Source organism: Podarcis muralis, chromosome 3, assembly GCF_964188315.1.
Source record: "Podarcis muralis chromosome 3, rPodMur119.hap1.1, whole genome shotgun sequence".
NCBI classification, from domain to species: Eukaryota; Metazoa; Chordata; class Lepidosauria; order Squamata; family Lacertidae; genus Podarcis; species Podarcis muralis.
Window position 1 is genome coordinate 112,140,390 of NC_135657.1, and position 27,238 is coordinate 112,167,627.

A 27,238-nucleotide genomic window follows, 5' to 3' on the forward strand; every position below is an offset into this window, starting at 1 on the left:
GTTACAGACTCCGCTAACCCAGAAATAGTGGTTCAGGTTAAGAACTTTGCTTCAGGATGAGAACAGAAATCGTGCTCCGGCGGCGCAGTGGCAGCAGGAGGCCCCATTAGCTAAAGTGGTGCTTCAGGTTAAGAACAGTTTCAGGTTAAGAACGGACCTCCGGAACGAATTAAGTACTTAACCCGAGGTACCACTGTATTGGAGCCTTCACCTTCCAGTGAGCACTCAGGGCTGATTTCCTGAAGAATGGATAGGTTTGATCTTGCAGTCTTTACAGCATTGGGCTTTCCTTTCGCTTCCAGGCATATCCGCAACTGAGCGACCTTTCAGCCTTGGCCCAGCCGCTTCATCAGCTCTGAATCTACTTGTACTTGTCCCCCGCTCTTCCTCAGTAGCATGTTGGACGCCTTCCGACCTGAGGGGCTCATCTTCCAGCGTCATAACTTTTATATGCCTGTTGTCTTTGTCCATGGAGTTTTCTTGGTAGGCTTACTAGCTGCTTTGCTTCTCAATATTCTCTGGTTGGCCTCTGTTATTTTCTCCTACCAATAGGGAACCTACGTAAGGACTCAATATGGGCTTTTGGATGCCCCATAAGGGAAAAGGGCAGGTTTTTGTTTACAACACCTAAGACCCATCCATTTTGAGATTCTGTTTCCTATGCACAGCCACCTGTTTGCATCTAGGAAACCTACATGCAGGACAACACAGTGGTAGTAAATCCCGTTGATTGTCTGCAGTGCCTTTTCTGACAAGTGTTGTCATAATATTGACATCAAACCAAGTCCTCATCTCGTACAGCCATGACTTCTAAGAAGCCCATAAACAGGGTAACATGGAGATGGTCATCCCTTGAGTTTATCTGCAACATCTGCTACTCAGATGTACAGTCTCTGTCCATGAAGGGTGTTTTTATTTGTTAAAATATTTTCATCCTACAGCCTTATATTTTTCCAAGGCAGCTTACATTACAATTTAAAAATAATGCAGAACGACATACTGTATCAAGGCACATTAAAACAATTTACTCACACATAAAGACATCTCCAGACAGCCCAGCTGTTTCATGTAGATGGAATGGACTGTCCTGTGATCCTTGGATGAAGAAATTTAATATGTAAATAATAAATTAAAGCACGTTGAACAAAATAAGAGCCTGGCAGTACTCCATAATGTGTCAATTGTGCCATGGAGCAGAGCAAATGTGGAGCATTTAACTCCCATTTCCACATTAGAGGGTTATCAGAGCATTTGGTATCCAAAGCTGCTAAGTCTGTTGTTATTTTAATTTTGTCTCAAGAGAAGCAACTGTATTGCATTCCTGCTATTTTCTCCCCCTGGTGTAGGTCCTCTACTAGAATCAACAGTTGTGTTTCAGTCCCAAAACCAGGCTAAAAGCCGGACTGAAATGGGTACAGACAATCCGTGTAATCCCAGAATGCTTGGAGTTGAGCCAACATAGAAACTGGATAGACTATCTAGTTCCGAAGGTTAATTCATGTGCCATGAATCTATATGTCTTAAAAACAAACAAACAAACAAACAAACAAACAAACAAACAAACAACCCATCAACAGTCCTGCTGGGTCAGACTAAAAAGGTAAAATTAGTCCAGCATTCTATTTTTAACTCTGGAAAACTGGTATTTTAAAAAAAATTGACAAGAAGGGCATGAAAATAGCCTTCTTTCATTTTTTGGCCCCTGGTTAACCTATTAGAAGGTATGCTGCCTCCATATGTGAAAGTTCCATCTAGTTCTTATAACTAGCGGGTGCAGAAAGTAACAGCTGCCAACATGTTTGCCTTGGAGAAAGTGGTATATAAATGCAATACAATAAATAAATAAAATACAGACACCATTAAACTGGGGACTAGACACATTCATGGAAGACAAGTTTCAATGTCTAGCATTCCTTATGGCTGTGTACTACCTGCAGTATCTGAGGCAATATGCTGCCTCTAAGCAGGGGTCAGCAAACTTTTTCAGCCCTCAGTCCACTGTCCCTCAGACTATATTTTGAAGAGAAAAAAGAACGAATTCCTATGCCCCACAAATAACCCAGAGCTGCATGTTAAATAAAAACACATTCTACTCATGCCGATTCCTGGACTGTCCATGGGCTGGATTTAGAAGGCGATTGGGCTGGATCCGCCCCCTGGGCCTTAGTTTGCCTACCCATGCTCTAAGGACTAGGGAACGCTAGCAGAGAGTGCTATAGTCCTCATATCCTAACTTGTGGGCTTCCCAAGGGCATCCAATGTGAGAGCAGGTTGTGGTCTAGCTGTGACTTTGGCCTCATCTTTCTTTTGTCCATGAATTTGCCTAACCCACTACAGTGGGACCTCGGGTTACATGCACTTCAGGTTTACAGACTCTGCTAACCCAGAAATATTACCTCGGGTTAAGAACTTTGCTTCAGGATGAGAACAGAAATCGTGCAGCAGCGGCGCGATGGCAGCAGTAGGCCCCATTAGCTAAAGTGGTGCTTCAGGTTAAGAACAGTTTCAGGTTAAGTACAGACCTCCAGAACGAATTAAGTTATTAACCCGAGGTACCACTATACTTGATTTGTCATGTTCCACCATTTAGAACAGCACCATTTAGAACAGCATGACTCAGGCCGTCTAGTGGGGCATTGTTCTCTGAGCTCATCCTACAGCTCTCCTGCAATATTTTCAAAGGCCAACACACAAATGCTGGTGACCGCATAGAAGTTTCCCAGAGAAGTGGCACTTCCAGAACCTGCATTGCTACTGGTAAAAGCACTTAAAGGTAAAGGGAGCCCTGACCACTAGGTCCAGTCGTGACCAACTCTGGGGTTGCGGCGCTCATCTCGCTTTACTGGCCGAGGGTGCCGGTGTACAGCTTCCGGGTCATGTGGCCAGCATGACTAAGCCGCTTCTGGCGAACCAGAGCAGCGTTTACCTTCCTGCCAGAGCGGTACCTATTTATCTACTTGCACTATGACGTGCTTTTGAACTGCTAGGTGGGCAGGAGCAGGGACCAAGCAACGGGAGCTCACCCCGTCGCGGGGATTCGAACCGCCGACCTTCTGATCAGCAAGTCCTAGGCTCTGTGGTTTAACCCACACCACCACCCATGTCCCCCTAAAAGCACTTAACTGATGTTTAAAGAAAAGGTCACAAGAACCCCATAGGAATATAGTGTGCACTACCTCTTACCTGGATGCCAAATCCCAACATCACTTTCAGTTTGTCTTCAACAGTGTGAGAGTGCTGTTGTCCATCCCTGGTTCATACATAGCAAGTTTCTGCTTATGAACCAATATGGTGCAGCAAGTAGAGTGTTGGGAAGGGATGCAGGAAACCCCAAACCAGCTTCCAGCAAAAAACACAACCTGGTTTCTCTTGGTCAAACCATCTCCCACCTGTATTTTCAGCTCAGAAATATTGTGAAGCTGAAATGGTGCTTTAAGCTCCTTAGAAGCAGTAGAGAAGTTGCCAACCACACACCTAGTTTACATTTCGGTATTTAGTGGAACCAGTGGCTACACAAAATAGTAAGCATAATTGTAAATACAGTGGTACCTCAGGTTACATACGCTTCAGGTTACAGACTCTGCTAACCCAGAAATAGTACCTCGGGTTAAGAACTTTGCTTCAGGATGAGAACAGAAATTGTGCTCTGGCAGTGCGGCAGCAGCAGGAGGCCCCACTGGCTAAAGTGGTGCTTCAGGTTAAGAACAGTTTCAGGTTAAGAACGGACCTCTAGAACGAATTAAGTACTTAACCTGAGGTACCACTGTACAGTTGTACCTTGGATTACAAACATGTCAAACCTGGAAGTGCGTGTCCCGGTTTGCAACCTTTTTTTGGATCACACCCCATTTTTTTTGGATTACGAACAAGTTTTTTTGGGAGGCCCCACTGGCAAAAGCGCGCCTTGGGTTACAACCTCTTTTGGTTTACAAACGGACCTCCGGAACGGATTATGGTTGTAAACCAAGGTACCACTGTAAGACAAAACTTGTCTTATGCATTGCTTTTGCAGCTGGAACCAGCGTGACTTTTTGCCTTTAGCCTATATTAAAATACTTCCAATGGTTTCTATGCCATTTGAATTTTCTCCAGCCATTTCAATCACCTGTTTTGCTTGTTTCGAAAGCAGACAAAGCTGAGACATGCTACTTATAAACCAGCAGAGGTAGGCATAGTTAGATAGGCATAGGATTGCCCCCACAGCAGTTGTAAATTCCAGTGACCTCAGTAAAACATGCATGGGATCAAATACCACTTCCTTGGTAAGCAACAGTATTTGTAGCAATACAAATTTGTAGCAATACCTCCTTATGCTCTTCCCTTTTACCGTTACTTTGAGATGAAGGTGCAGCTGCTGAAAAGACTGGGAGATTTATTTCCTAAGTGGGGCAATAAATCCCCCACATCTAACAGAATCTTATTTTGCCCCTTGTGCTATGTTTGATGAATGTTAGGGTATCACAGAATTAAAACTCTAAGCCTGCTAATCAAACAAGTTTCAGTTTCAGTTGCCTGCACCTATGTACATCTATGACCCCTATTTTTTTGAACCAAAAATTAAACCAATCAATTCATCTTTCAGTCAAAAAGATTCCCAGTTTTGTACTGATTGAAAACTCTTTAAAATATAGTCCTGCCCCCCACAAGGTCTGAGGGACAGTGGACTGGCCCCCTGCTGAAAAAGTCTGCTGACCCCTGATATCATAGTGTTACCTCCTGCTGCCACACTGAGATGGGGCCTCTTTCTCACCTGCCTCATCTCTGGGCCATGGGCTCCCTGCGCTCGCCTCAGCTCCTTTCCTGGCCGCCCCGAGCAAGTGAGCGACAGACCGACCCCTTTGGTGTCCACCTCCTCAACACCAAGTATATTGAGTTTTTTGCGGGGAGATCGGATCACCAAGAGTTACTAAGCTTTTTGTGGGAGATGGGCAGTTCCAGCAGCTTCTTCGCGGCAGCTAAGGGAAGATAATTTGCTTGTTTTTTTTTAACACCTGTGCATTGAATATAAGATGACCCACAATTTCCAACTAAAAATGAAGCAAAAAAATTGTCTTATACACAGAAAAATACAGTAGTTGGCGACGGCTTAATTGTGCTTTGCAGTGTGGAAACCGGAAGGTGAGCTACGGATGGCCTTCATGGAAGAAATGAAACTTCTCTTACGGTCAATACTTTAACAACCCTTTAATCATTATTGTTTTATTTGGCCCACTGAATACATTACTTGGAATTGTATGTAGGGTCAGATGCCCACAGCACACTAATACTGGAGAATGGCTTCTGGATTCCTCAGGAGAAAACCTGTATTAAGTGATGCACTCAAGAGGGAAGAAAAAAGGTACACTTGTGAGCTTTACTCCTGTGAAAGGATGTTTCAAAACACCTGTTTAAAATCTCTAGTACATCTGACATCTTATATCGGTAGTAGCAGGTAGCAATACCAGGCTGGGGGGTGTTTGAAACAGAAGAAAGCGGTGATTTTTAAAAACACACAGGATTGATCAAATAAGAACATTTTTATTAATAGGGAAGCTGTTTTTCTGCAAGAAGAGACATTGGGCAGAGCAGAAAGCCTAGACAAGCAGTGCATGGAACTTCAGAGTAGCCTTATTTATATAGTAACAGCTACATTAAAAACAACCCATTTCCTTTCAGACAAGGATACTACGCTAAGGTGCAGTTCTGTGTTTTCTCTGCCAAAGTAGGCAAGCCCTGCCTCTGCCCAACCCGGGCCCTATTGAAATCCCTTCACTAAAGCAGAAATCTGTTCCCAAAAGGAGGATCCATAATTAAGGGTGGAATAGACACAGTTCAGGCACCCCATGGGCCTCATCGTGCCACCCTCAAGCTGCGAGACATGGTTTCTAAACCTTCAGAAATCACTGCTGTGCTTATTCCCCCCCCCCCCCATTCAATAAGAGCTCCATGAATCCTCAGGATGCACTTGAAAATGTCACTGACCCCCGAGGAGCTGTTCCGAAATAAATTTCTGATCAGGTGATAATTTCACTAGTAGGACGCCATCACTAAATTTATACATTCAGGAAATTATGTATAGTATACTGCAAAAACACAGTAAGACATAAATCTGCCCACAGCTGCTCGGGAAGGTCCGCTGGCTCCCAAGCTTCGGAACATTGTCCTCTTCCTGCTCCAGTCCATGCGAGACAGAGGAATTACTGCTTTTCTTCCTTCTGATCCCCAGAGCTTGAAGAGCTTCCCGAACTCTCGGAACTCTCCCGCTCGGATGCCATCTGAAGAGGGGGGATAAGCAGTGTTAGATCAACAGGGCACCGACTAACAGGAGGATGTAAGAACAGGGCTCCTTCTTACTTATTTCTTCCTGGCAAGTTGAGCCACAAGGAAGAGTGTTGACTAGACCAAAAAAATTAATTCTTTACTTTCACCAAGTGCTCAAATAAATTATGGCAATTTGACATCTCTATCTGCTACTCCAATCAACTGAGCTGAGGAGCCTGCAATCTTCTCCCTTAATCACCAGATCTCAAGATGCAAGCATTCAAAACTTGTGCTACATTTTTTTTTCTTCCAATCACCTCTCATTCCTAAGGTCTGCTATGATCAGCTAGTACTGGCAGTGTCCAGCAATCTCTCTCAGTTTGACCGAGTGGCTTTGCTTACTTTTCCTTTACCCAGCTGGTCTTTTACTTGCTAAGACCAGGAGCACACATACAACTGGAAATTCCAAACCAGCTGCCCTTGCCCACTCTAATAAATAATAACAATACCTTTATTGTCAATGTACAACTTGTGTACAATGGAATTAACCCAGCCCCCCCCCCAATACACGACCCTCCTACCTTTTTATAGGCCATTTCAAAGAGTTTCAGGGACGCCTGCTGTAAGGTGGATGCTGCCTGCCTGATGTTCTCGCCAGTTTCGCTATCTTTACGAGCTAGCAGTTCACGCATTTTCGCAATTTCTTCTCTCAGTTTGTTGCACTGTAAAGCAATTGCAGAGAAACACATATCCATAACCCTTTCGGCATTTATCAAAGCGGATCTTGACCTCAACTACAGTAATTAGAAGGTGCCATCAGCTCCCAGGGTGGAAGGTATTTCATCAGCAAGGGAGAAGCCATGGAAACCAATCTGCCTGCCTTTACCCCCATTAGTTAAAAAATAAATCACTTGCCTAATAAGTTTATGTTCTCCTAGGTCTTGATGCAGGTGACTGAAGTTTAAAGTCTATTTACAGTGGTGCCTCGCAAGACGAAATTAATTCGTTCCGCAAGTTTTTTCTTCTTGCGAGTTTTTCGTCTTGCGAAGCACGGTTTCCCATAGGAATGCATTGAAAATCAATTAATGCGTTCCTAGGGAAACCGCTTGCCAGGCTGGCGGTGCGGAGAAGGGCTTTTCTCCCCACCGCAAGCCTTCAGGACAGGTACGGGAACAGAGGGGAAGGCGCGCAGCGCTTTCCCTCTGTTCCCGGGGCTTGCGTGGGAGGAGGGTTTTTCCTCCCCACCGCCAACATTCAGAACAGCATTCTGAATGTTGGTGGTGGGAAGGAAAACCCTCCACCCACCCCAAGTCTTCAGGAAAGCCATCCAAAGCCGGGCGGCGGGAGAAGGCGTTCCCGCCCCGCCGCCCGGCTTCGGAACGATGCTCCGAAGCCGGGCGGTGGGAGAAGGTGTCCCCGCCCCGCCGGCCGGCATCGGAGCTTTGTTCCGATGCCGGGCGGCGGGAGAAGGCGTCCCCGCCCGCCTTCGGAGCATCGTTCCAAAGCTGGGCGGCGGGAGGAGGCGTTCCCGCCCCGCCTTCCGCCTTCGGAGCATCGTTCCGAAGCCGGGCGGCGGGAGGAGGTCCGAGGACAGTGGGGAAGACGCGCTGCGCTTCCCCGCTGTCCCGGAGATTTCCCTATGGGCTTTCGTCTTGCGAAGCAAGCCCATAGGGAAATTCGTTTTGCGAAGCGCCTCCAAAACGGAAAACCCTTTCGTCTAGCGGGTTTTCCGTCTTGCGAGGCGTTCGTCTTGCGGGGTACCACTGTATATGATTTCTATCCTACATTTTCTCCAAGGTGACATACATGGTTCTCCCCCACTGATCCTCACAACCCTGTGAGGTAGGTTAGGCTAAGAGACACTGACTGGTCCAGGGTCACCCAGTGAGCTTCATGGCCAAGTGGGGATTTGAACCCTGGTCCCTGGTCTTAGCCCAACACTATAACCACTACATGAGCTCTCAGACATGCATAGACTGCCATAAGCATCAAGGTCAGCTCTATATAATATTTAAAAATCAGTTGTTTATTCCAGTGAGTTCATGGCTTGCGGGCACAGTGAAAACGTAAAATGTACTGAAATTAACAAAATAGTGAAACTGTGTAGATCAGGCTTCCTCAACCTTGGCCCTCCAGATGTTTTCGGCCTACAACTCCCATGATCCCTAGCTAGTAGGACCAGTGGTCAGGGATGATGGGAATTGTAGTCTCAAAAAACACCTGGAGGGCCGAGGTTGAAGAAGCCTGGTGTAGATGCTGCTGTTGTGATCAGCTTCCCTCCCCACTGGTCTCCTAGAACCAGAAGTAGAATGAAGAGGGCGGAGCAGAGACAGGCACATTGGCGTAGTCTCAGATTGCTTGGGAAGGACTTGGGAGAGACAGCAGCTTTGGGAAAGGTGGGGAACATTAAGTCCTCACAACTGCCTCATTGGGGCAAGATCTATCAGGCCAAGTTGCTATGCTCACTATACCTGGCTCCTGAGTTGACCTAGTTTCCCTGAATGAAGAGCTAAGTTCATGGACGCCATGTGATTTATTGCCAATTTGCTCCTGACAGCCTGAAATGTTGCCATGCATGATTATAGCATAAACCATGAACATTGCTGCATACCTGTCTCACCTTCACTGGCAAAGCAGTAGAAAAATCAGTAGGTGGGAGAAGCAATCAGGGACTGTAATTTTTGCTTTGCACAAGACCAACCACACAAAATCAAATTTTGTTACTCTAATGGATTGATCATAAATTTAGCACCATCACTAGTTATTAAAAGAACAGAACAGCATTTGATTCTCAGAATAGTTCCCTTCCCCCAAGTTGACTTGGCCCCTTCATGGCTTTTCCAGCAACCTTTCTCACACAGGGGATACTACCCCAATATAACAAAGCTTACAAAATTTTCTCTTTTTAATTTCTTGGGAGAAGTCTGCATTTATTATCTCTGCCAAAGGCTTTCCGGAATTAAAATTAAAGATCATGAATTGTTTTAAAAGCCTTTTCCCATTATCGTAGGCTGCTTAGTTTCTCCGGTGATAAATTAGCACAGCCAGGAAATTGCTGTATGAAGGATTATACAACTTAGAGAGCATTAGTTTTGCACATTCTGACAAAAAGAGGAAGCAAATTCAGTACATGCCCAGGCAGCGTGTCAAATCCATACACAATTAATTTTAGACTGAGACAAAGGAAAACAATTCGTTTAGCGCAAGGCAGAACACCTACCTCATCAGCAGGTAGCTGATCTTTGAACTCTTCCATTTTGGATTCTGTATCATGGATTATTCCTTCTGCCATGTTTACAGCCTCAACACGTTCCTGAATAAAACAACAACTTTGGTGAAATACCCCATTTGTGCCCCTAACGCTCACATATTAATGAGGATCATGAAGCTGACACAGAATTAGGCATCTAAAGACATTTCACCCAACTGTAACTCTTCGGATGCTCATTCATTCATTGCTCTGTAAGCAAGAAATGCTCCAATTCTATCAACTCAAGGATTTTGAAAAGCGAGCGTAGCATCTATTTTAGTTTGAGGACCTAGACATCTGCTCAAAAGTTCTCCAAAGACATAACTGCATTGGGAATCAGTATTTCAGTCTAAAGTCATCACTGCAAAGTTACCTTTCTTCGCCTGTCTTCTTCTGCATATTTTTCTGCATTCTTCACCATATTCTCAATATCGTCTTTGCTAAGACCACCAGAAGACTGAATCACAACTACAGAAATATGAAACGGTATCTTGTTTACAGAATGCTATCTGAAACCAAAGCAACACATGCCTAGTAGGCATACAAAACCAATCCCGTAGACCACAAAAAATTTATCTGCCTGACCCCCACTGTAACATTATAACGTCTAGCATTTACACCCATTTGTTTAAAAATTGCCAAAACTGACTTTCTGCAATCTGTATCTTCAATTAGTTTGTTCTTATTTTTTAAAGAGCTATAGGCCTATATTATTTGACTTTTTCTACTATCTGATGTAGTACTGTCATTTTTAAGAACAAGAGTGCTTATTTAACAGATCTCAAAGCCAGGAGAGACAAGCTTCTCAGTTGTGTTGTGCTCAGTTAGAAATCTTCCACATGTGTTTTCAGAATGATGTGTTGATAATAGCATCACTGCACACACTTGATTGGTTCTGGCCATGAGCAAAGCTCAGAGATCTTATCAAAAGCTTCCAGAAAAGCTCAGGTGGGAACTGCAAACTAAACAATGGCCTTGTTTTATAGCTTGACAGAAGTTGCACACGAGTGTCTCCTTTCTTCTATTTTTCCTTCCTTCCCATGCTTTCACAATAGTCCTTTACCGTGCCTGACTGCCATAACAATTTCATCTGTTCACATTCCCCCTCCCCTCCAAAGAAGCAACTATCTAGCACACTCACTCTGTTGCTCCCGTCCTGTGCCTTTATCTTTAGCAGAAACATGAACAATTCCATTGGCATCGATGTCAAAAGTGACCTCAATCTGGGGGACTCCCCGTGGAGCTGGCGGAATCCCAACCTAAAATCACAAGGTGCATTGTTGATAACCAAGAGGATACAACTACTAATAAGCTTTACGCCTCCTTATTAATTATGCAGTAAATAGTAAGCATTTGAGATCAATTGCCGATTCTACTTGCTACTCAGTGAAGCAATCTAACACTGAAGTAGTACTGTACAATCTAATATTGATCCCTGATCAGATGTCAAACAGATGAACAACTATTTGACTTTTAGAAGACATCTGAAGGGATGTTTTTCTTCAGGGAAAAACTTCAGGTAAGTTTTTAATGTTTTATTGTGTTTTTAATATTTTGTAGGGAGTTGCCCAGAGTGGCTGGGACAACCCAGTTGGAGGGATGGCATATAAATAACAAGATGATGATTTCCACAACTCCTTGTAGTTGGCACCATCTGCTTTGGAAGACAATGCAAGAATGCACCTTTGGTAGTAAAGTCAAAATGCTGGAGCGTTACAGCGCCTGCTGTGGCTGTAGAGACTAATACGGGAAAAACATGTTTTATTGCAGGTGGGGTAGATGAAAGCATCTGGTTTTGCTGAAAACCCACTTGAAGGTTAATGCTTATTTGAAGGAGGATTTTCACTCAATGAGCACATGCTTTGCATGCCAAAAGGTCAAGGTTCCATTTCTGGCATCTGTACGCAGGGTGGAAAGACGTCTAAGAGAGTTGCAGCCAGTGTAAACTGTACTTAGCTAGATGAACAAACACAGTTCCCTGTGTTCTTATGCTACTTTTCTATGCTATGACTACACACTTACACCTATTCATAGAAATGTAGTGAAATACCCAGTGTCAATCAAACTCCAAGTAGACACACTTATTTCAATGGGTCTACCCTGGCTATGACTTAGTACAGCAAGTCCTGTACAGATAATCTGCACATGACAATGGCAAAATTAACGCTACAGTTCATTTTTTCCCAAGTATTGTTAAAAGGAAGTGCTAATAACTTAGGTAAAGGTAAAGGGACCCCTGACTGTTAGGTCCAGTCGTGGCAGAATCTGGGGTTGCGGCGCTCATCTCGCTTTATTGGCCGAGGGAGCCGGCATACAGCTTCCGGGTCATGTGGCCAGCATGACTAAGCTGCTTCTGGCGAACCAGAGCAGCGCACGGAAACGCTGTTTACCTTCCCGCTGGAGTGGTACCTATTTATCTACTTGCACTCTGACATGCTTTTGAACTGCTAGGTTGACAGAAGCAGGGACCGACAACGGGAGCTCACCCCATTGTGGGGATTCGAACTGCCGACCTTCTGATTGGCAAGTCCTAGGCTCTGTGGTTTAACCCACAGCACCACCCGCGTCCCTGCTAATAACTAAGCAAGGCTGAAAAAATAATGAACTCTTCTAACATGTTCTGGGTGTGTGTTTTTTTTTGCTGCAGAAAAGGTTTGTTTCTGTGCAGCAATGTCTTTCAACCCTAGTGGGCAAAATGAAACTACTTCCTATAATTTTCATACCATTGCGGCAGATGAAAACAAACTTACCAAAGTAAATTGGCCAAGCAGCTTATTGTCACCAGCCATTTCTCTCTCACCCTGATGCACTTTGATCTCCACCTGAGTCTGTCCGTCAGCAGCTGTAGAGAACACCTGTCAAAATGAAACACATTTGGTATCAGCAGGGTTACACAGCAGTGTTGTGTAATTAAAAACAGCAGCTGAAAGGAAAGCCAAAAGGATAGAAGGTAGCCAAACCAATAAGAGACATTGTAATTTCTTCCAAATAAATAAATAATAATAATTTATTTGTACCCCCACCCCCATCTACCCATCTGGCTGGGTTTCCCCAGCCACTCTGGACGGCTTCCAACAAAAGATTAAAAATACATCAAAAAGTCACACATTATAAAAACTTCCCTGAACAGGGCTGCCTTCAGATGTTTTCTAAATGCCAGGTAGTTGTTTATCACTTTGACATCTGATGGGAGGGCGTTCCACAGGGCGTGTGCCACTACCGAGAAGGCCCTCTGCCTGGTTCCCTGTAACCTCACTTCTCGCCAGAAGGCCCTCGGCACTGGACTTCAGCGTCCGGGCAGAATGATGGGGGTGGAGACGCTCCTTCAGGTATACTGGGTCGATAGTACTACAACTATCACAGCCTCGAACTTATTAGCTACTGGAAAGCATAATATGTACTAGCAAATGACTGAAGTTCTGGGGGAAAGTATCTTATGCCTTAGAGTTGTAAGACAAAGCAGTGCTCCCAATGGTTCTCCTACTCCCCCCACCCTTCCCAGCAACCTGTCTCCATAGTGATTGTTAGGTTCTCTGCGATAGCTCAGTTGGTAGAGCAGGAGACTCTTTAATCTCAGGGTTGTGGGTTCGAGTCCCACACTGGGCAAAAGGTTCCTGCATTTCAGGGGGTTAGACTAGATGGTCCCTACCAACTCTACAATTCTATTATTCTTACGTAACTGGGCAGCATACAACAGTTACATCCTTAAAATCATGGTCATTGCCATAGTGGAGGAACAGCTTAGTCCTGCACGGCCTGCGAATTACAACAATCTTCAGTTTTTTTCTATACTGTCTAAACCTTTGAGCAGAAACAGCAAGAGAATGATGACCTCGAAACAGACCAAGAGGAATAGGAAGGAATGCTTTAGGGTCAGGGACATAGCATAAACCACAGAAGGGTACAAAGAACACACAGTACCATTTCACATAAAGCAATACGCAGAACACGGTCTCCCATACACACGCACTCTCTCCTACCTGGCTCTTCTTGGTTGGAATAGTCGTGTTCCTGTTGATGAGCTTAGTGAAAACTCCTCCTAGCGTCTCAATACCAAGGGAAAGAGGGGTCACATCCAGCAGCAGCACATCAGTGACATCGCCAGCCAGCACGCCTCCCTGGATGGCAGCACCAATAGCAACAGCTTCATCGGGATTAACTGCTTTGCTAGGAGCGCGGCCAAACAAGTCCTGGACAGTCTGCTGTACCTGAATGGATACATAAGATGTGCATGCCTGTTAGTTTTTTGGGGGGGACGGCGGCAAGGGGTTAGAAATGGCAAAAAATCCCACTGAATCTGCAGGTTACTCTACAGTAGACACATTCTCAGTTTCCCTCTAATTCTTGTAACAACATGCAGCCCAGTCTGAATAAGGAACAGAAGCCTTGAGATTTATATACATCATTGCACATATCTGCAGAAAACCACCACCATTATTTTACGGGAGACAAATACAGCCTTCTCATGTGCTAAGAGAAATAAAATTATAAAACGCTTGCCTTTTGGACCCACAGCATTCTTTTATATAACGATCAGCCCTATTCAGTTATTCCTCCCCCTTCCTCCACAATGGACTTGCCCCAGCCTCCCGACCATCCTCCGTAAGTTGTAGGGCTATCATCTCTAGTAGGCAACCTACAAGAGCAGCGCAGGCTCCCCACTGCACACAGTCATCCTCCAACATGTGAAGGATCAACTGGGAATATGATAGGAGAGGCAGGCTGAGTGCGTTCATCCACACTCTATGTGATTAACATGGGACAGAACACAAGTAAAATACAACATTAAAATATTGAAACATTAAAATGCAGCCTCATCACAGGAGGAGAAAGGAAAAGGAAAGAGGGGGAGGGAATCAAATTGGCTCCAACCCAAAGGCCAGGTGGAACAACTCTGTCCTACAGGCCCTGCGGAAAGAAATCAGATCCTGCAGGGCCCTGGTCTCATGAGGCAGAGCGTTCCACCAAGCCGGAGCCAGTGTTGAAAAGGCCCTGGCTCTGGTTGAGGCTAATCTGACTTCCTTAGGGCCCGGGACCACTAGGGTGTTGCTATTTATGGACCTTAAGGTCCTCCGTGGGGCATACCGGGAGAGGCGGTCCCGTAGGTACGAGGGTCCTAGGCTGTGAAGGGCTTTAAAGGTCAAAGCCAGCACCTTAAATCTGACCCTGTACTCCACCGGGAGCCAGTGCAGCTGGAAAAGCACTGGGTGAATGTGCTCCCATGGCAGAGACCCCGTGAGGAGCCTCGCTGGAGTTTCTGGGACAGCTTCAAGGGCAGCCCCGCATAGAGCGAATTACAGTAGTCAGGCTTTCGTCCACAAACAAAAGGCACAGCAGCAAACCAACAGAATAATCTGAAAACAGGAGGACAGAAGCTTGAAAGAAATGACACCACTGTTCTTCTCCTGACCCTTCAGTGCCTCAGTGCTAAGTGAGGGCTTTTTGGAGCCTTCAACCGTCATGCATAAGCCTCTTGGCACACATTGCCTCATTTATAACTTGAGAGATACGCTGGTGAGCTGGGAAGGAAGCCCAAAAGCAAAGACCTCGAAAAACAAAAACACAAGCAACTCCCCCTGCAAAACAGACTTTAAATTCAAGCTACCAAGGTTTTAGCCACAGTTAAACTTTAACAGGCAAAGTCACGAGTGGCATAGGCAGCAGACAGGTAATGCTAATTTCATGCCAACACCATCTGCTGAGTCGCTACTCACTCCAGTCACTTTTGCTGTCTTAAGAGTTAAGCAAGGTCCAAAGGGCACAACTGATGATATGGGGGGTCCAAGTATATTAAGTCACAGGAAATCGATTATACCTTAGGCATCCTGGTCATGCCACCAACTAATATAACTTCACCGATGTCGCTCTTGCTGACTTCAGCGTCCTGCATGGCTTTCTGGCAAGGTGCTATTGTCCTTCTGATCAGATCGGCCACAATCCCCTCAAACTGAGAACGAGTCAGCTTCATATTCAAATGCTTTGGTCCTGAAGCATCCATTGTAAGATATGGCAAGTTAATGTCTGTCTGCAATGCAAAGAAAGATCAGCCATCAGAGATAAATAAAAAACAAACAGCACCCTTTCTGATCTGACTCTTTCCTCAAGTCTGTAAAGGTAACCAAATTGCTGTTCGTATTTATTCCGTCCAGACGAAGAATCAAGGACTTCTTTCAAACCAAATTTTTAACACACCAACTCAAAATGTACAGTAATTGTTTAGTTAAAACAAATCCTCCTTTGTTGTTACAGAGAAGATCTCTGGCCAAACAGCAATGCTTGACTGCAAAGCTTGAATAAAAAATGTACTTGTCACACAGTTAAGATCACTAGAACAAGCTACAGCTCACTACATGAGCTACAGTTATAGGATATGGCACTTATCCATTACTCTGGCCAGAAAGAAAAGCTATTCCCCCCCCCCCCCCAGTAATAACCAATTCCCTCGGAGCACTGAAAAAGGCAAACCCACCAGTCACTAACATTTGGGGCTTCTCCAGTCATTGTACTGTACATGATTAGTAGTTTACGCATCTGGCTAGGCTCTAGGAATTTCCCCCAAAGCAACACTTCCATTAGAGTATTATCACATTTATCCAAGACTGCTGTACTTCCACTACTGGGGAATACGCCCCACCCCTTGGTAGTGCTTTTGCTTGGAGTGAAATAATTCATTTACTCACCTGGACTGAAGAAGAGAGTTCACACTTTGCTTTTTCTGCGGCTTCCCTCACCCTCTGTAGAGCCATGTTATCTTTAGTTAGATCAACACCTGTCTGGAAAAGGACAAACAACATGTTCATACTATTTTATTGTGACGTAGCACAGCATTACAAAACCCACATTCTCTTACATGTTCAATATTTGAAGTGGCTCTTCAAAATCATATGTGGTTTATAGCACTGACAGTACTAATTGCACATGTAACCACATAAACAGCACAGTAGTCATACCTTGGAAGTTGAACGGAATACGTTCCAGAAGCCCATTCAACTTCCAAAACGTCTGGAAAGCAAAGTGCGGCTTCTGATTGCCTGCAGGAAGCTCCTGCAGCTAATCGGAAGCCCCGTCGGACGTTGGGGTTCCTAAGAACGTTCGCAAACCAGAAAACTCACTTCCGGGTTTGTGGCGCTTGGGAGCCAAAACGTCGATTTATCAAGGTGTTTGGGATCCAAGGTATAACTATATTACCAACAACTTAAAAGGCGTTGCAGTGTATATGATGTAACACATCAGAGATTTACCTGACTTGAGCCAATTTACTAATTTTCATTGTGTTAACGGATCTTTAAACAGCGAGGCTGGGAATTCTCTTTCCTTCATTCTTTTTAATTAACATTAGAACTAATGTGTCTGTTCTTCACTCCAGCTACTAATACTAGACTAGCTACATCTTGGTACACAAATGCCCTCTGTTGCCAAGCGATCATTTCCAGTCCCAGTTATGTTTTGCTTCTCAAGTACGCATCAGTCCTGCTCGAGCTACGTTTAAGGGAGAAAAGGTAAACCTTCCACTGCGACAAAATGCATGCCAAACGGTACTGGATGCTAACTAAATCTGGCAGTGCTGAATTGCCTATTAATGTCAACATTATACAATCCACTCATTAAAACATCCAGCGAGCACCCAAGCCTTTTCTACAGAGCACCATCAATTTACTTCAATGAATTTGGATTGGCTGTTCACTAAACTTTATCTGACACGACTAACAAAACGAGACTGACAGTTAACCAAATTTTAGTTGCGTCCGTAAAGAAAGGCACTGCACTGGAACTGTGTGCTCTGGGAGAGGCTTTTTCTTCTACAGCCACTCCAGCCTCAAATGGCCGTGCAAGGATGGAAAGTATAGCTGCCATCATATGGCATGGAGATCCATGGCTCATGACCATGCAGGCAATGTGTGTCAGGGAGCCATAGCCAAACACAGAACTACAGCACACAAATACCTTGTGCCCCCCTCCCTGCAAGTATTCAGATACATGTCTCCCCCAGCTTCATACTTTTGGTGAGGGAAATGCAGCAAACATGCCCACCACTGTAAAATGTGTGCTGGCCTTCAGAGAGTTAGGTAAAGGTAAAGGGACCCCTGTTAGGTCCAGTTGTGGACGACTCTGGGGTTCTGGCGCTCATCTCACTTTACTGGCCGAGGAAGCAGGCGTACAGCTTCCGGGTCATGTGGCCAGCATGATTAACAGCCACTTCTGGCGAACCAGAGCAGCGCATGGAAACACAGTTTACCTTCCCACTGGAGTGGTACCTATTTATCTACTTGCACTTGGGCGTGCTTTCGAACTGCTAGGTTGGCAGGAGCAGGCACTGAGCAACGGGAGCTCACCGTGTCGCGGGGATTCAAACCACCAACCTTCTGAGTGGCAAGCCCTAAACTACAGAGCCACCCGCATCCCTCCACGGTGCCACCAAGTTAAAATGTACTAAACACACACATCACATGCCTCCCCCCTGCTTATGTTCAAGAGGTGAAGACGTGTTTAAAAGCGAACTACAAGAGGATTTCAATAAGGCCAGTGGCAAAGGAGCAGAGAGTGCACAGCTTTACTGTCTTGGAAACCAGTGTGGCTCTTCTAATAAAGTTAGTCAGATCCATGCAGGTCTCCCTTTCTTAAGGTTAAATGAACACTTGAAAAAGCTCTCTGGTGGTTCCTTCATCTCCAGACCATGAAATACAAGCGACTTACCTCTCTTTTGAAGTCTTTCACAATATGCTGCAACAAGGCCTGGTCAAAATCTTCACCACCCAAGAAAGTGTCACCATTGGTGGATTTGACCTCAAAGACTCCCTTCTGAATTTCCAAGACAGAAATATCGAATGTGCCACCACCCAAGTCATAGACTGCAATACTAAAGGGGGCGGGAGGGACAAATGCATTAGCACCTTCAGTCGTGGGGGGCCATCAGTTTCCTCTTTTAATCAACGGCTAACATGTTAAAGGAGTGAGGCTGTTGCAAGTTGCTTCATTTCATTACTTGGAATCTTAAGATTTCAGAGGATGTCCAATTTTTGCCGCACTGTCTTATTTACCGTATTTTTCGCCCTATAGGACGCACTTTTCCCTCTCCAAAAATGAAGGGGAAATCTGGGTGCGTCCTATGGGGCGAATGCAGGCTTTCGCTGAAGCTTGGAGAGCGAGAGGGGTCGGTGCGCACCGACCCCTCTCGCTTTCCAGGCTTCAGGAAGACACCCGCAGCCTAGGCAGCCCTGCGGGAGTTCCCACAGAGCTGTCTAGGCTGCGGATAGTAGCCTGCTTCCCGGAGCGCCGGGCGCCCTGAAAGCAGAGCTCCCGGCGCTTTGGGAACACATCCGCAGCCTAGGCAGCCCTGCGGGAGGTCCTGCAGGGATGTCTAGGCTGCGGATAGCAGCCTGCTTCCCGGAGTGCCGGGCGCCCTGAAAGCAGAGCTCCCGGCGCTTTGGGAACACATCCGCAGCCTAGGCAGCCCTGCGGGAGGTCCTGCAGGGATGTCTAGGCTGCGGATAGCAGCCTGCTTCCCGGAGCGCCGGGCGCCCTGAAAGCAGAGCTCCCGGCACTTCGGGAACACATCCGCAGCCTAGGCAGCCCTGCGGGAGGTCCTGCAGGGATGTCTAGGCTGCGGATAGCAGCCTGCTTCCCGGAGCGCCGGGCGCCCTGAAAGCAGAGCGCCCAGCGCTTCGGGAACACACCTGCAGCCTAGGCAGCCCTGTGGGAGGTCCCGCAGGGCTGTCTAGGCTGCGGATAGAAGCCTGTTTCCCGGAGCGTTGGGCGCCCTGAAAGCAGAGCGCCCGGCGCTTCGGGAACACATCCGCAGCCTAGGCAGCCCTGCGGGAGGTACCGCAGGGATGTCTAGGCTGCGGATAGCAGCCTGCTTCCCAGAGTGTCGGGTGCCCTGAAAGCAGAGCACCCGGTGCTTCGGGAACACATCCGCAGCCTAGGTAGCCCTGTGGGAGGTCCCGCAGGGATGTCTAGGCTGCGGAGAGCAGCCTGCCGCCCGGCGGGCAGGGCGCCCTGAAGCAGAGCGCCCCTCGCGCCGGGCAGACATCGGCCAGCCCCACAAGCTCGGGGGACAGCAGGGAGGAGCAGCGCCGCCATCCCGCTGTTCCTCGACCTGGTTCGGTTTCCCCGACCTGCTTTTGGGGGGGAAATAAAAAAACTAGGTGCGTCCTATGGGACAAAAAATACAGTAATTTTAATCCGACAAGCAACTTGTTGAAACAGAAGCAGCTGCTTATGAAGGCAGGTATCAGGAATTAATGGATTTATTTCCTTCTTGGCATGAAGGTCACTGTACTCTGTGTAGATGCATGGAAGAGAGAATCCCACCAATTTCAGAGATTGCCCTGCATCTCTGCTTACAGGAATATAATATTTTGCTATACTGAGCACAGAGGACTACATATGAAGGTATGCTCGAAAGTCTTTCAGTTCCATTGTTTGCCTAAAAACTGGAGGAAGCCGCCCAGAAGCTGGCAATTCATTTATCTGACCTAAGAAACATGAAAGCAATGGAGCTAAAGTTTTCAGAAGACAGGAAGCAGGGTTTTATATACTTACACTTTGTCTTCAGACTTATCCAAGCCATAAGCTAGTGCTGCAGCTGTTGGCTCATTTATCACCCTCAAAACATTCAATCCCGCAATCTGCCCAGCATCTTTAGTAGCCTTGGGAGAAAATAATGGCGTGTTAAAACATTGCTTGATTACAAAAAAGGCCAGTGTTTCCTCTGCAAAAAAAGCTTTTGAGAGAATTCTTGTAAAGCAACTATAACGGGGAAGTGCTATAATTCAGTGGCTAGAGAATCTCCTTTGCATGCAGGTTCCATATCCAGCCCCAAGCTTCACTTAGTAGGACTGAGACTGCCCCTTTTCTGAAATCCTGGAAGCTGCTGCCAAGTCAGTGTAGACAATACCTAACTAGATGGCCCAAGGGTCTGATTCAATATAAAGCAGCTTCCTAGGTTCTTAATGGAGTCACATGCATTTTGGACTTCAGGCATTAACATATCCATGGAGAAATATATATGGAAAAGTATTCATGTATATTACTGCAGCAGAAGACACGATATTGGAAACAGCCACACAGATGAAGCAAATTCAGATTTCAGCAACCTTACCTGCCTCTGAGAATCATTGAAATAAGCAGGGACCGTGATGACAGCATTTTTTGCCGGATGCCCCAGGTAATTTTCTAGTAAGTAAAAAGCATCATTTAAAATAGGTTCATATATAGACATGTCAAAGCAGAGGTTCCAATCTGGATGGCTTCCAGCTAATGAAATGATTATTTAGACTCTATGAAAGATTGGGAGTGGGTTTGCTTATTAAAATATTTGTATTTTGACATTCCTCCAATGAGTTCAGGGTGACATACAAGAAACAGTCCCATTTCCTCCTCACAACCACCCTCTGGGTAGGTTACACAGAGCTTCTGACCGGGCTACTAATATTTGGATGAAATTTGAATCCAGGTCCCTTTGGTTACAATCTGACACACTAGCAAATCACCTACAGTAGCTCTGTTAAGTAGAGATAAAACATGGAATATTTTCCTGTGTGTTACCCCTTTCCTGATCAGGAAGTTTTTGATGCTTGATGTTTGACTATGTTTTATATACAGTGGTACCTCGGGTTAAGAACTTAATTCGTTCTGCAGGTCTGTTCTTAACCCGAGGTACCACTTTAGCTAACGGGGCATCCCGCTGCTGCCACACGATTTCTGTTCTCATCCTGAAGCAAAGTTCTTAACCTGAGGTACTATTTCTGGGTTAGCAGTGTCTAACCTGAAGCGTCTGTAACCCGAGGTACCACTGTATGCTGTAAGCCACCCAAAGTGGCTGGGGAAGACTATGCATGACTGCCAAGTACAGGTTTAGGAAATGCATACTATTCCCACCCCCCTTGTGCATACTCATTGCCTTTCTCCTCTTTCTATTATAATCCTTAATAAACTTATTTCATTTGAACCCAGGTCTTGACTGGATTCTCTACCACCAAAGGGAGAGAGCTCCTTCCATGCTGCCCACAGTTCTTAAGTCAAGCAAAATGCTTCAAATTAACAGAAAGTAAGAGGGCAAGATGAGCTGGTGCTGGACCAGTGTACACTGTGGAAATTTAGCTGGGAAACCCCCTACAATCTGGTAAATAATCCATGGGTCATGGGCACCTTGTTGGTGTGGGGATGCTGGGTCCCTCTACTTCCCACACTCCCAGCTCAGATGCTTTACAGTACAAACCTGCTGTCTCCTTCATCTTCATCAATATGAAGGCACCAATCTGGCTTGGGGAATACAGCTTTCCATGAGCTTCTATCCAGGCATCGCCATTAGAAGCACGGACAATTTTAAAAGGAACGTTTTTGCTGGAAGTAAAAATATTTTTAAAAGGTTACAGAGCCTGTGTCAACAAATCAATCATGCATAATCACCATCACTCCACCGGCATTGTTCTATAATGAAGCAACAAAGCAGGCAAAAGGACAACTTTAAAAGAACGAATGTTGCATTTCTATAAAACCATCTCTAAACTATTATATGACAGAGACCCTCTAGTCCAAAGTCCAATCTTGGTCAGGAAAATTGGCCAGTGAAGGCCACTTTCTTTTAATTGTTTTATTTAGATCATCCACAACTACATCTGGAGCTGACAAAGCTCCACAAGTGCAAATATGTTTAGGTTTGCAGCACAGTTAATAGAAAAGATAACTTCCTTACATATCCTTCTGCACTTCTGAATCATCATATCGCCGCCCAATTAGTCGTTTTGTTGCATAGAAAGTATTGGGGGGATTCGTGACGGCCTGTCTTTTAGCTGGCATGCCAACCAATCTCTCACCATCACTTGTAAAGGCTACAACAGAAGGGGTCGTCCTGGCACCTTCTGCGTTTTCCAGCACCTATGCAAGATAAAAGAATATGCAACAGTGACTGTAGTTGAAGCAGGGATTTTCTATTTACTGTCAGGAAGGGTTGGTTTCTATTTAAGACTATAAGCTCCTTTGTGGAGGAGGTTCCTAAAAAAATGGGGTGTACATTTTAAGATAAACAATGAAGTGGATAATAAACAATTATTTCTAACTCACTTTCGCTTGCTTCCCTTCCATGACTGCCACACAAGAGTTGGTTGTGCCGAGATCAATGCCAATGACAGCACCTTTGATTGCTTCTGATCTGAAAAGATAAATGTAAATGTATTTTAAGAAAATGTCTACCTTCCATCGTACCATAAAAGCAAGTCTACTACTGTTCCTCCAGCTGTATCATAGTTAGAATGTTGTTGTTGTTTAGTCATTTAGTAGTGTCCGACTCTTCATGACCCCATGGACCAGAGCACGCCAGGCACTCCTGTCTTCCACTGCCTCCTGCAGTTTGGTCAGACCCATGTTTGTAGCTTCGAGAACACTGTCCAACCAATAGTTAGAATAGTGACTGCATTATAAGCAGTACAACAAAAAGATCAAGGCCATACTTTATTTTGTCCCTAATCTATGCAAACACGCACTTCAGCATATTTAACAAACACACAAGAGTAGAAGTGTTAACTACACTTTAACTGATTCCAGCTTTTCAAAGGCAAAGTTCTGGTTTTGGCCATCACTACTCACCAAAACAGAAGAGCTTTACAATGGGGGCTTCACACTAGATCCTATGACCCTTTCCACTACTGCTGTTTCACATAGCACTATGCTGAGAGACAACTGGAAAGGCAATTGTCCTCCCTCATCACTAGCCAGAGAAAATTCAGGATTGACCTAGGTTGCTTACAGCAGTGCCGTGCACCCTAACAGCACAAGGCTAGCACCTACTGTGAATTATAGAGGGAAGATACACTCTTCAAAGGTGTACACAGAAATTCTGACTTTAAACCTCTCTGGGACAATACTGCCTGAAGAGCTTTTAGAACCAAGGTAGATGAACCATAGAGATTGGGTCTATCAATTGCCATTAACCTGATAGCTAAATGGAGCCTCAATGTTCAAATGTTGCATGATGACACCTCTCTTTCCTTGTATAAATCCCTTCTTAAAGCCAACCTTTGCACTGAAGCTTTTGGCATAATCTCCTACTTTCCTTGCCCTGGAATAATTACACTATTAGTTTCCTGTACATTTCCCCCTTGAAATCCCTTGGCACTGGGATCCATCCTCCTGCGTTTTGTAGATGGTGATATATGTAAGAAAGAATTATGGAAGACACTAGGATTTAAGTTTTTGCTCCAACCAGAATCCATGCCCAAGCAAACCGCTGAATTTTCATGTCAGTATTAACAGATTTCAGAAAACGGGTTACTGAAATTCTCAGATTTTTATTTTTTCTTGAGAGCGAGACTGAATTTCCCAACAATTACCTTTTTTTTTTTTACCCAAAAGAAACAGTATGAAGGTTAATACTTGTTTGGCATACGTGCCCCCAACTTATGAGCCAGTCTCACCAGAAATTTCCAGTTCTGTCACCCGCCATTTCATTTTAGTTATTATCTTTCTTCCCTCTACTTTTGGAGAAAGAGCTCTCAAGAAATGTTTGGTCTTCACACTACCCATGGCTTCTTGATATGACTATAGCTTTTCCAAAAGCAAAAGCTTTGAATGTCTACAATGAATTGCCATCTTTGTGATGCTTCTTATAATAGTGAAGTAAAAATTTGCTTTTGCACTTTCAGTTTCACTTTCACATTGCCATTTCAACAAGACAAATAATGCTAGCTTGTTCAGCTATGTTACTTACGCATATTGCCGGCTTGTTACAGATCTGAGGATATCTTGACTTACGCCATTCCAGAAAACCTATAAAACAAATGAAGCTAATGAGATGTATTCATAAACAGCTACTATATGTCAATGAAAATGAACCACCTTCTGCCATCACTCTTACAACTCAAAAACTTGTCTTCCTACGGGAAGACCGCACCAGTTAAAAGCTTGATGATGGCGTCAGCTTGGCAAACATCCTGACTTCTGTAATTTTTATTGCCCTACCTCCTACAGCTAGTTTACATTCTGATCCTATGCATGTTACCTAAGAAGTCCCACTGAGCTAGATGGAACTTACTCCTAAATAAGCCCACACAGAAATTCAGCCTCATGAGCTATATCAAACACACCTGAGCAAGCTTGCTTTCCAGGGGCAATTCCTTACTAAGATGTAATCTCAAGCATACTGCTTTTCAGTTCCCAAGCATCTCTCACCTTACCAATTACTACTTCAACAGAAGCCAGTTTGGTCATGATATATGTAGGTCCCAATCATTCTAATCCACCAAGGCTAATTTTGCTGCTCCCCACGTTTTGAAAAAACTTGATTTTTAACATACCCTTTCAGATTCTTATCTACCATGCTAAATAATCACTGTACCTACTAGCTAAAGCATGGGTAGGCAAACTAAGGCCCGGGGGGTCGGATCTGGCCCAATCGCCTTCTAAATCCGGCCTGTGGACGGTCTGGGAATCAGCATGTTTTTACATGAGTAGAATGTGTGCTTTTATTTCAAATGCATCTCTGGGTTATTTGTGGGGCATAGGAATTGGTTCATATTTTCCCCCCAAAATATGGTCCAGCCCCCCACAAGGTGTGAGGGACAGTGGACCAGCCCCCTACTGGAAAAAAGTTTGCTGACCCATGAACTAAAGGGCAGAAAGCTCAGAAAGCAAGGGGGCAGCTGTACTATTCCCATTTTTTTTTAAAAAAGTTCCAAAATCCAGCCTTGCAGCAATACATTTTATTAGGCCAACCAAAATAATCAAGAAACAGTGCAGAACCGTTACATAAATTATTCGGCGCGTTACATAAATCATTTAATGGAGATTCTCCCCGCCCCCCACTTCACCCGCTTTAACACACGTGCTCTCCTCACTGGATGCTTGAACCCCTCAGGCCCTCGAGCCAGGCAAGGACCTGAAACCCAGCGGCAAAAGAAAACTCATTTTCTTTACCCCTGACCCTCCCCTCACACGATAAAAAAATAATTTTTAAAAAATCAGCAAATAGCCGGTCAGAAGCACGTGTCTGCCTTGACACACGTGTCCTGCGCGACACACGTGAGCCGCGGAAAGGTCGTGGGAACTAGCGGGTTTTGAGGCACCGCGCTTCCGAGCTCCAACCCCACCCCCTACCCCGCCTGAAGGGCACGGAAGGGGGCCCTTCCTTTTCCGACGGGGGCTCCCTTGCCCTCCCCTCTTCGCTCGTCCGTCGCGCCTTCTCCTTCTCCGCCCTGGGCGCCTCACCTGAGCAGGCCCTGCGGCGGCCCCTCCGCGGCGCAGAACCAGCAAGCGGGCGGCAGTCAACATGGTGGCGGCGGCGGAGGCCTGAGGAGAAGCGGAGAGAGCTGCGCGCGGCCGCTGCGGGTGCTTTCTCGAAGCCTCTGGCCCACGTGAGGGAGGCGAGGGGGCGTGGTCCAAGCGCTCGCGTGCGTCGTGCGAGGGAGGGGGTCCTCCGCCTTCCCGCGGCCGTCCTAGCAAAGCGCCGGGGGAGAAACGCCCGTGTCAGGAAAATATACAGACACACACATACCCCATTACCGCTTTGAAAGGCACCAGTTTCTTTTTGTAACATTTTTTTATTGTTTTGTTTTTAATTGCCCCTCAAGGAACGCATCGAGAAAAGTGCCGCATCAGGCACTTTCCTAGGACAGCTTTGTGAAGGGGCCCTTGTGGGGCGGCAGCCGCCGCGCAACGCCTCAAGGTCAAAGATTGATTGATTGACGCCCGACGGGGGAAGGCGGGACCGGAAGCCGGCTTTTTCGCAGGCGCAGGGGAAAGAAGGCGGGGGGAGTTTGCCGGGGATTTCTAGCCGCGCGTGCGCAGTTCGCAAGCGCCTGACGAAACGGGCTGCAATGCTACGCGCGCGGCTGGACGCAATGGGATGTACTAAATGTGCAGAGTTAGGACCGGTTTGCAAGAGTTCGCCTCTGCGAGGTCGAGAGCAGAGGAAGTGATGAAATTCTCCACAGGGTGGCCATGGCTTTTAAAAAATTGCACCCCCCAAAAGTCCCTTTTAAATGTACAATTGACGAACCAGTGCCGGTTTTACGTATAAGCTAAACAAGCTATAGCTTAGGACCCCACTCTCTTGCCCTCCCCCCAAATATACTTCTTTTTATATATATATAAATTTTATTTAAATTTTGCTAGCATATAAAACACATACAGTGGTACCTCGGGTTACAGACGCCTCAGGTTACAGACTCCGCTAACCCAGAAATAGTACCTCAGGTTAAGAACTTTGCTTCAGGATGAGAACAGAAATCGTGCTTCAGCGGCGCGGCAGCAACAGGAGGCCCCATTGGCTAAAGTGGTGCTTCAGGTTAAGAACAGTTTCAGGTTAAGTACACACCTCCAGAATGATTTAAGTACTTAACCCGAGGTACCACTGTACATATACATTTACACAATACACATACACAACACACTAACTTATTTTCATAACATAAAACATACCTACGTTGCTCTATAATACCTACCTATACTGTACATGTAGGGGACGCGGGTGGTGCTATGGGTTATGAATATGAGCTGAATAAAGAGCATGAAATCCACACTTCACTCCGAGTATATTTCACCTGACTACTGGTCTTTCTTGAAGGGACGTGGGTTGCGCTGTGGGTTAAACCACAGAGCCTAGGGCTTGCCGATCAGAAGGTTGGCGGTTCGAATCCCCGCAACGACGGAGTGAGCTCCTGTTGCTCAGTCCCTGCTCCTGCCAACCTAGCAGTTCGAAAGCACCTCAAAGTGCAAGTAGATAAATCGGTACTGCTCCGGCGGGAAGGTAAA

At 45.6% G+C, this 27,238-nt stretch overlaps 1 protein-coding gene and 1 non-coding gene across 2 annotated transcripts; both read right to left on the reverse strand.

Moving 5' to 3' along the window:
* Positions 1-5,497: 5,497 nt before the first annotated feature.
* HSPA9 (heat shock protein family A (Hsp70) member 9) lies at positions 5,498-25,849 on the reverse strand. Its single transcript, XM_028722160.2, has 17 exons — positions 25,694-25,849; positions 24,198-24,256; positions 22,556-22,643; positions 22,188-22,369; positions 21,711-21,835; positions 20,592-20,665; positions 20,033-20,139; positions 18,185-18,347; positions 16,171-16,263; positions 15,306-15,515; positions 13,471-13,698; positions 12,241-12,345; positions 10,632-10,749; positions 9,864-9,958; positions 9,461-9,553; positions 6,822-6,962; positions 5,498-6,254 (listed from the first exon to the last, which is right to left on the reverse strand). The coding sequence occupies exons 1-17, from the start codon at positions 25,754-25,756 to the stop codon at positions 6,177-6,179; spliced, it is 2,022 nt and encodes a 673-aa protein (XP_028577993.2). The 5' UTR covers positions 25,757-25,849; the 3' UTR covers positions 5,498-6,176.
* LOC114595089 (small nucleolar RNA SNORD63) lies at positions 10,306-10,371 on the reverse strand. The gene has a single exon (XR_003706155.2). It is a non-coding gene; the product is annotated as a small nucleolar RNA SNORD63 (small nucleolar RNA).
* Positions 25,850-27,238: the final 1,389 nt, after the last annotated feature.